The sequence below is a fragment of the Oncorhynchus kisutch genome, linkage group LG16 (assembly GCF_002021735.2).
Source record: "Oncorhynchus kisutch isolate 150728-3 linkage group LG16, Okis_V2, whole genome shotgun sequence".
NCBI classification, from domain to species: Eukaryota; Metazoa; Chordata; class Actinopteri; order Salmoniformes; family Salmonidae; genus Oncorhynchus; species Oncorhynchus kisutch.
This window is the reverse complement of record NC_034189.2, coordinates 45707096-45717121: the sequence shown is the minus strand read 5'-3', so window position 1 is coordinate 45717121 and position 10026 is coordinate 45707096. Positions and strand designations below refer to the sequence as shown.

At 40.5% G+C, this 10026-nt stretch overlaps 1 protein-coding gene across 2 annotated transcripts; it reads left to right on the top strand.

Annotated features, from left to right (window-relative positions):
• The first annotated feature begins 2400 nt into the window (after positions 1 to 2400).
• LOC109906739 (zinc finger protein 708) lies at positions 2401 to 9133 on the top strand. Of its 2 annotated transcripts, none has more exons than XM_031792585.1 (5): positions 2401 to 2839; positions 4840 to 5059; positions 5239 to 5345; positions 5444 to 5531; positions 7041 to 9133. In XM_031792585.1, exons 1-5 carry the CDS (start codon positions 2666 to 2668, stop codon positions 8624 to 8626), a joined length of 2175 nt encoding a protein of 724 aa, XP_031648445.1. In that variant the 5' UTR covers positions 2401 to 2665; the 3' UTR covers positions 8627 to 9133. The 2 variants fall into 2 exon arrangements, with proteins under 2 accessions (XP_031648445.1, XP_020360196.1); XM_020504607.2 differs by having other exon boundaries at positions 4834 to 5059.
• Positions 9134 to 10026: the final 893 nt, after the last annotated feature.

Below are 10026 nucleotides of genomic sequence, written 5' to 3'. Positions count from 1 at the left end.
ATAACTATGTTTCTGAAGAATAACTACTTATCAAATGACTTGTGTACTAACATGACCCTTTGAGTAGGCCTGACATGCAATCATGGTGACAAGTGAAACTATTGACGAGAGACAGTTTGCTTGAATCAATTTTTTGTGAGAAAAATGTTCATCCTGACAACTGAGATGGCATGTTACAGTTGGTGTAGTCAACCAGCCTAAAGGCAAATACATTCTATTGATGAAAGAAAACCCCATCTCTGTGTTAATCCCCAACATACATTGTAATCAATTATCTCTATAAATATGTATCAAATATGTACCTTTTAAATTGAGTTGCTCTCAGAGACACTCAAAGAGCAGACTGGAGTGTTTCAAATAGATGAAACTGTACAACAAGTTAGGTCCATGATGGAAATCACTTTCTTCCCCAAAAACCTTTTTGAATGATATTATATAAGTGATTAGTGTGGTTTGTGATGATGTGCAAGTAGAGATACTGGGGTGCAAAAGAGCAAAAATAAATAAATAACAATATGGGGATGAGGTAGTTGGGTGTGCGATTTACAGATGGGCTGTGTACAAGTACTGTGATAGGTAAGCTGCTCTGACAGCTGATGCTTAAAGTTAGAGAGGGAGATATATGTCTCCAGCTTCAGTAATTTTTGCAATTCGTTTCAGTCATTGGCAGCAGAGAACTGGAAGGAAAGGCGGCCAAAGGAGGTGTTGGATTTGGGGATGACCAGTGAAATATACCTAGTTGGAGCGTGTCGTATGGGTGGGTGTTGCTATGGTGACCAGTGAGCTGAAATAAGGTGGGGCTTTACCTAGCAAAGACTTATAGATGAACTGGAGCCAGTGGGTTTGGCAATGAATATGTAGGTTAGGGCCAGCCAACGAGAGCATACAGGTCGCAGTCGTGGGTAGTACATATATGGGGCATTGGTGACAAAACGGATGGCACTGTGATAGACTACATCCAATTTGCTGAGTAGAGTGTTGGAGGCTAATTTGTAAATGACATCGCCGAAGTCAAGGATCGGTAGGAGAGTCAGTTTTACGAGGGTATGTTTGGCAGCATGAGTGAAGCATGAGGCTTTGTTGCGAAATAGGAAATCAATTCTAGATTTTTTGGGGATTGGAGATGCTTAATGTGAGTCTGGAAGGAAAGTTTAGGTTTGTTAACATAGCGTCCAAAGAGGGGCCAGATGTATACAGAATGGTGCCGTCTGCTTAGAGGTGGATCTGAGAATCACCAGCAGCAAGAGCGACATCATTGATATATACAGAGAAAAGAGTCGGCCCGAGAATTGAACCCTGTTGCACCCCCATAGAGACTGCCAGATGTCCGGACAACAGGCCCTCCGATTTGTCACACTGAACTCTATCTGAGAAGTAGTTGGTAAACCAGGCTAGGCAGTCATTTGGGAAACCAAGGCTATTGAGTGTGCCGATAAGAATGTGCTGATTGACAAAGTCGAAAGCCGGGGCCAGGACGATTTTGCACCTCCACTTTTTTTTTTACCAAAAAAGTTTCATAATCCATTGGATAATTTTTTAAATGTTAACTTATTTTTGAGCTAGTCTGTATAAAAAAATATATTATAAATAGTATAATTGTGTGATATGATAGCATTTTGCAAACCCGCTCGCTCCCCTGTCGAACCAAGATAAATGGTTTTGACCACAAAAGTTTTGCTTCACTACATGCTCCACATGCTCACACTTTGATTTGTGTAATGTTAGCTAGAAATCATAAGTGCCAATCCAGATAATGTGTAAACTCCACATAGTTGTGCTCTGTAGGTGTCATTGAGTAGGTTGATAACCCATGTCATGGGTACACAATCCATACCTAGGCAGTACAATATGAATGTTCAAAACACACAATAGACCGACTGGGAAGGGAAGGGGACAGTCAAAGTCCTGCAAAAAGAGCTACGACACTAATATCTGTGTAAACTTCACATAGTTGTTTTCTCTAGGGGTCACTGAGAGTAGGCTGGTACCCCATTTCATAGGCTAGGCTATGCATATAATTATGCCTAAATTTTTTTTTTACTTAACTAGGCAAGTTAGTTAAGGACAAATTGTTATTTTCAACAACAGCCTAGGAACTTCCTTGTTCAGGGGCAGAACGACCGATTTGTCAGCTCGGGGATTCAATCTTGCAACCTTTCGGTTACTAGTCAAACACTCTAACCACTAGGCTACCTGCCACCCCAATGAAGTTCTGAATTATAATACACCCACAGTGCGATTTAAATGTATTAAAATGAATCTTTCGACGAATTTATATGACAACATTCCAACCTTATTAAGCATTATCTAGTCCAATTGTGGCATGTTTTCACAATTATCAGTTTCAATGGAGGGCTTTTATTTTGAAGGCGACCCGCCGCTTCCACTAGTGTTGCTCACGCAAATAATGTTGTTCACGACACACACGCGTTGTTATCGTGGTCACGTCAGATAGCATTGTCCTACAAAACGCTAAAGCTTATTAAACAACTTTACACAGGACAAATGGTATCGTGTTTATCCGCGGAATCCACACAGAAGACGGTTATTTGTTAAGGCTTAACGAAAAAAAAAAAGCTATCGTCGCGCGACGATTGTGTACGATTATAGCTAGTAGCTAACGTTAGCTAGGTTACGAAGCCAAATATCTGCATAAAGTTACTGCATGAAGTTACTTAAAAGGGACAACATGTCTAGCCTTAACAGTCGCAATATTTTCGAGAAAGAAACAACGTCGATTATGACTTTTATCGTTGAGACGGCAGTAGCAGAAATTAGCCAACTGTTTTTGGACAACGAATCAATCGCGGCGCCAATACCAAGTAACCTGGGAAAAAAGGTGAGCAACGTTGTACAAAGATTGTCATTGTTTAATAAGCAAGCGTTAGTTTGGATCTTGTTGGTCATTAGACCAAGACCGTGGCAAAAATATTGACTATCATTCTTATAACCGGGGTTACAATTTCTCCAAACGGAAAACGTTTTGCGACTAAAACTAGTTTTTATTGGACAAATTCAGGTTAGTCCCGCCCAATAATATATTATAGTGGGTGCTGTTCTGAAGTCACCGTCCGCCATTATGATACAGTATTTCAATGTAATGTTTCAAGGACATATACATTCATTTAACTATTTATTTATTGGGGAGTGCAACATAAGAACTATACATTTTTTTTTAACAAAAACATTTTTTATTGAGGAATTATTGGCTTCAGTTCATACAATACTATGTATTGGTTTTTTTAAAGTATGTATTACAGTGTCTGTAATGGAGAAAAAAAATACGTATTTATCTTCCAAAACATGTAGCTGTTGAAATGAAAACATGTACCTCGCCTCTCTACAGGACAAAGAAACAGCGTTGATGACTATAATGTAAAGCTGGAGTAGTTAATGCAAGATCCCATAATGTTTTCAATATTGCTAACCAGTTTAAGTTAAATCTGATGTAAAGTTACTCCCCCATTAAGCCAGTACAAAGAAATTGCAATGGTCAAGATTAATACATGTATCTTAGTACAATAAACCTAGGAGTGGGTTCACTCAGACTGTTAAAATCTCTGGGTTCAGTGGTGGCCTTTTTGTATATGTCCTGTAGTACTAGGTGGCTGCTAATGTAAACTACATTCATTGTCAATGCACAGTATTTGTTCAACAGTTGTGAAAGGACTATTAGAAAATCCATAAGAACAGCAGTTAAACTGGATACATGTATCACCACTTCATCCATGCTTATTAACATCAACAACAATGGGTTATCGTTTTGTAAGCCAGCTAGTATAAGCAGACATTTGCGTACATGCGTTGCTGCGGTTGCACAGTACCACAATCCGTCAAAATGAACCAAAAAGTACATTTTCTACACAAATAATTTAGATACTACATATGAAATGTCTTCCCACATCCCTTGAATTGGTGCTGGCTATATCCATATCCACACATCGTGGCATTGTTGACAAATTAGAAATTTTAACGTAGGGTTATTGTTTTTCCCTGATTCACTTCAAGCGCTCTTATTGGCCAAGACATAGCGGCAGCATGTCGGAAACTGTTTAGTCTAGGAGCCAAACCGAAGCAAATATAACCAAACAGGGAGGGACCTACCCAAATGTGATCAATCGAAACTGTTGTTTTTGTTTCAAGACTGTTGGTGGTAAACAATTTCCATTACAAACCGTTTGTTGCTACGGTCTGCGACTAATGAATACACCCCTTGGCATTACCTGGTCAGACCAATGGGTCAGCCATCAACCAAGCCATAACATTACGTTTAGAAGGAATTCTCTCCTTCTAGTTGTAACGAACATACAATACCAGTCAAAAGTTTGGACACGCCTACTCATTCCAGGGTTTTTCTTTATTTGTACTATTTTCTACATTGTAGGATAATAGTGAATAAATCAAAACTATGAAATAACACATTTTTTAATGAACCTTTATTTAACTAGGCCAGTAAGTTAAGAACAAATTCTTATTTACAATGATGGCCTACCCCGGTCAAACCCTAACCTGGACGACGTTGGGCCAATTGTGCGGGACTCCCAATCATGGTCGGTTGTGATACAGCCCAGGATCGAACCAGGGTTTGTAGTGATGAACGGTGCACAATAAAGTATTAAATCCAGTTGTTAGATGCTAACCCCTCCTAAAATGTTTTACATGTTATGTTCTCACTTTGCACATGCACCTGTCTGTTTCACACATGTTTGTCGTATTTAAAGTCTAGTATATGGGCCAGTGAAGTATAACTAGCTAAGGAAAGTAGCAAAGTAAAAAAACAAATTGAGTGTAACTTTGTTGGCTTCGTTCTAATATACTTCAATCTCTCTCTAGAAACAGGTTGGCACCATTATGCACCTTTTGACAAAGGAGGCTGTTCGTAAAATCTGTAGACTATTCCTAGAGGTCTCTGCGGCTTTACAAAATGAAAATGAGAAACTGAAGATCAAGGTGGAACAGATGGATAAAGATCTGAAGGCGATGGGTGAGGGGCGAGAAGAACCGAAAAGACCAACCCATATTCTGCACAATGGAACGATCTTTAAAATTAAGCCAGTTGGTGAGTGTGGATCCAGCAACTCATCACTGTCTATTGAATATAGCAAAGGAAGCTTGTTTGTATGGTTTGCTTGTACTGATAGTTTGTCTTCCACCAGTTTGTAAAGGGATGTGATGCACAACAGCACAATGTTGTTCAACGCAAAGGAAATGTCAAGTTTTATCTGCTTGTTATTTAAGATCTCCCAATGATGCCTGTTAACAATGTGAAGACAAACACAGTGGCCTCAGCATTGCTCAGCATGGGAGATGTCAGTCAAGTAAACACTGTCATCGTACGGGAAGAGGTATGTTCTTGTAACTTATGATCATCTTCTGTGTATGATTTTAGCAAATCTGACAAATGTCTGTTTTATATTAAAATAATGACTTTCCTCCATTCCAGACTACTGCGAGAAATACAGGCTCTAGCACCGACCCTGTGAAGGAGAGGAGTGAGGTGAAATCAGGAACTAAAACGTCTGTCATTGAAGGTAATATCCCAAAGAAACAAAGTACACAACTATGCTTAAACCACAACAATAGACCACTTTTGAGGTCTGGGATTTATTTTCTATTTGATATTTTATAGTGGAAGGGTGTAGTTTCCCTTTAATTAAATTGTGCACCTTGGCAAGAGACCTTTGTGTTTGGCAAGCGGTGTTTCTGTAGCCTACTGTATAATGTATAGTGTGCATCACAGGAGGTTGGTGGCACCTTAATTGGGGAGGACGGCCATGTGGTAATGGCTGGAGTGGAATGATCTCAAATTCATGTGTTTGATGCCATTTCATTCACTCCGTTCTGCTCACCAGCCTCCTGCGGTGTGCATGTGATTGCAAAGTTTGCTAAACAAATGCCCACGTGACTGATACAAATCGTCATGATATCATTCTGCCAGGTAGGCCTACTTTGTAGTCAACATTTAATTGGGAAGGTTTTTTGGGAAAGCCTTTTAAAGGACAGTTTCGGCATGCTAACTGGCAAAAGAACATACAGGCATTACTTCTTCAGAAAGTTCCAGGAAATACAAATCACTGATGCAATCTTTTCTATTCATGAATTATGAGAAACTAGTGCAATTAAACACATTTTTTTTATTAAATTCAATACATTTGATTTATTTATCTGTCCACTTCGGACCATTCAATCAAGACTTCAGACCAAACATTTTAAATACCAGGTATGCATATCCACCGATTCTTGCCTTCACATTCACTGGTAGGCTAGATATCATAACTTGAAATGTATTTTCTACTGCTTTCCTGTGCCTACCGCTCTTCTGTGAGCTGCTCCACAACCAGTTGTTTGAAAGCTGCACGCTCTCGCTGCCCGGTGATATTCCGCTCAAAGTAGGCAGTGTGTGGCACAGTGTGTGGCACAGTGTGTGGCACAGTGTGTGGCACAGTGTGTGTGGCACAGTGTGTGGCACAGTGTGTGGCACAGTGTGTGGCACAGTGTGTGGCACAGTGTGCTAAATAATCTACATGATGAATTTACAGCTTCAGGAATTTGACTCTTTTTCATATATATATATATATATATATATATTTTTTTTTATCAATTAGCCTAGATTGAAAATTATTGGCATCATTATAATATAATATTTTACCTTTATTTAACTAGGCAAGTCAGTTAAGAACAAATTCTTATTTTCAATGACGACCTAGGAACAGTGGGTTAACTGCCTGTTCAGGGGCAGAACGACAGATTTGTACCTTGTCAGCTCAGGGATTCGAACTTGCAACCTTTCGGTTACTAGTCCAACGCTCTAACCACTAGGCTAACCTGCCGCCCATTGGATGATTGACTGGCCCGGAGGGTTTCCAAAACCTCCCGGAACCAGTGGGCAGCCCTGTAAGTCGACCCCTTCACCCTATTCACTATATAGGGGTGCCATTTGGGACACAGCCGTATAGTTGTTGCTGGTACAATTTTGTGTTGTATTGAAAGATGGCTGTCAAACCAGTAGCATAATGCCTGTATATTCCTCTCATCTGTAGGTGCTGCAGAGGCTTACAGTAAACCGACAGAGACTTCTTCTCTTCTTCTCTCTGTGGGAGACTCGCGTGGACTGAATACAAAGCCCTCATTTAGAGACACTGAATCCAAGGGTGAACCTATGAGAGCTGTTGTTCCAGAGGAAACAGGCAGCGGGAGAGGCAGTCATGCAAGAGAAACAAGCAGCCGTACTGCTAATGGCACAGAATCCACAGAAAACAGCCACGGAATACAGCAGAGCATTTCCAAGCCGAGGAAACCCTTCAAGTGTGACATATGTGAGAAGACCTTCCACGCAAACTGTCTGTTGAAACGCCATATAGCAGTTCACAATAAACCGAAGGGGCCCTTTCAGTGTGACGTTTGTGCGAAAACCTTCCGCCTGAACTGTATGCTGACTCAACACATGCAAACTCACTCAAAAGAGAAACCTTTCAGTTGCAAAGTTTGCGGAAAGAAGTTCCGTAGTAAGACAAATCTGAAATCACATGAGTTTGTTCATGCAGAGGTGAAACCGTTCACCTGCCTCACTTGTGGACGAGGTTTCGCATCAAAGTACATGCTTGACGTACACCAGCGAGTTCACACAGGTGAGAAACCATACAGCTGTACTACGTGTGGAAAGAATTTCAGTATATCTCAAAACCTGAAAACGCATATTAGATCTGTACATACAGAACGTACAGAACGCCCACACTCATGCTCCCAGTGTGACAAGACCTTCTGGCGTCCCGTCGAATTGCAGGAGCACCAGGTAGTTCACACAGGGGAGAAGCCATTTAGATGTGAAATATGTCAAGCTACTTTCAGCTTTAAGGAGAACCTTACGAGACACCATCGAATTCACACGAAGAAGAGGCCGCACACATGTGAGGCGTGTGGAAAGACATTCATTCAGTCCACCAACTTAAAAGCTCACATGCTAGTTCATGGGGCATTAAAACCATTTATGTGTGACGTTTGTGGAAAGACTTACCTTTACAATTATCAACTGAGAATTCACAAGCTATCACACGTGGCTGATGGAGAGGGGCACTCAAGAACCAGAAAGAACAAGGCCAACCAACAAAAACAAACCGACCAACCAAAACCCTTCAGCTGTGAGATATGTTTGAAGGGCTTCAGCTCCATCGGTTCTCTGAAAACACATGGAAGAATTCACACAGGAGAAAACATATACACTTGTTCCACATGCGGAAAGACTTTTCTCCATAAAGTTACTTTTGACTATCACCAGAAATTACACACCGGAGAGAAGCCCAATGCTTGTGGTTGTTGTGGAAAGAGATTTATTACAAAACAATCTCTTAAGATACATGAGCTGATCCATACAGGTGAGAAACCACACAAGTGCAGTGATTGTGGGAAGACTTTCGGATTTATCGGTAATCTCAAAAGGCATGAGCGAGTCCACACGGGAGAGAAGCCTTTCAGCTGTGATGTCTGTGGGACACGATTCAGACAAGCCAATCATGTCAAAACCCACATGCAAGTGCACACAGGAGTCAGACCATACTCCTGCAAGAGATGTGGAAAAGGCTTTTCTGATTCAAGACACTTCAAAAAGCACAACTGTGTCAGTAGCTAACACAAATCTTCTGATCGCACTTTCAGAAGTAAGAAATGAGGATTACATGCCATGATGCTACAATCTCAATAACTTGGATATCAAATAACTTGAGTCAAATGTGTATGAGTCTGAATACTGCAAGACATTGGGTTTTGTTGTGTGGATTTCCCAAAAGATTCCATAATCTTGGCATGTAAATTATTTCTTTACTGTGATGATCACATCCCTAATATTAATTGTCCAGTGAGACTTTTATTCTAATAGACAAGTCCATATATTAACTACACATATTAACTACACGTTTTGTTCTTTGAAATAGCTTTAACTATTAGGTTGGATGGCCTTATGGGATTCTTTCGGTGCAGGGAAGGATTAACAAATACCATTTATGCAGAGTAGAAACTAGGAGGGTGATGATGACAACAAAAAACTGCAGTCATTTGTGAAATAAACTTTACTGTTGAAACAAGATATTTCAAGGATTTTACCAAAATAAACCTGGAATAAAGACAATATTACAATATTGTTTTTTGTTGTAGTCCTTTCTTATTGAGTGTCTCTGACTGTGCCTTCCATACTGTAGTACAGAGATCAAGTCTCCTCTCCAGAGTGTTGCCTCTTCTGGTGGCGTTTTCTGTCGTTCATTTGGGAGAAGCTTTGTCCACATTCTGATCAGTGGTACGGTTTCTCTCCAGTTGCATTCTCATGTGTATTGTGAGAGTTCTTTTGGAGAAATCTTTTTCCACAGCAGGAGCACTGGAAAGGTCTCTATTATGCACGCTTCTCACATGAGTCATCACATGAACGGGATAAAGTATCTCCACATGAACGAGCAGGGAGAGGGTGCTCTTTCTCCAGAGAGTTTGAACTTGTGTGCTTGCTTGTGACACTTAACTGTTTTTTCAAGAGCAAAACTCTTCCCACAATCAATGCAGTAGTACGGTTTCTCTACAGTGTGTATTCGCTGGTGCTCTCCCAACTCGCAAATTTGTAAAACCCTCCATGCAGTCAGTGCAGAGGAATGGTATTTTTCCACTTCCAGTGTGTATTTTTTGATGTCTTTCAAACTTTGCCTGTTTTAAGAAACACTTTCCACAGTCAGAACAGTGGAGTGCCAGTTCTACGGAATGTACTGGAAGGTGTGATCTTAGTTTGGCCATGTCAGGAAATCTTATCACACCTTGAACAGCTGTAACGTTTATTTTCCTTGTGTTAGTTGATGTTGTTTAAGCCTCTCCTTTCCTGCAAAGCTTTTGTGACAATTAGAGCAGTGGTAAGGCTTTTCTCCCGTGTGTGTTTCCTGGTGTCTTTTAAGATGATATCCGTGAGTAAAACTCTTATTGCAGTCGGAACAGTGGTGACGCTTTTCCCTTGGTGAGATCTCTGTGTGTTTTCGCTGGTGCTTTTTCAACACCCAT

Bases quoted from the DNA above. Each gene is read 5' to 3' on its own strand.
- LOC109906739 (XM_020504607.2), top strand. From the start codon at position 2,666: ATGAAGTTACTTAAAAGGGACAACATGTCTAGCCTTAACAGTCGCAAT. The intron at 5,346-5,443 runs GTATGTTCTTGT...CCTCCATTCCAG, and splicing joins CTGTCATCGTACGGGAAGAG to ACTACTGCGAGAAATACAGG. The intron at 5,532-7,040 runs GTAATATCCCAA...TCTCATCTGTAG, and splicing joins TAAAACGTCTGTCATTGAAG to GTGCTGCAGAGGCTTACAGT.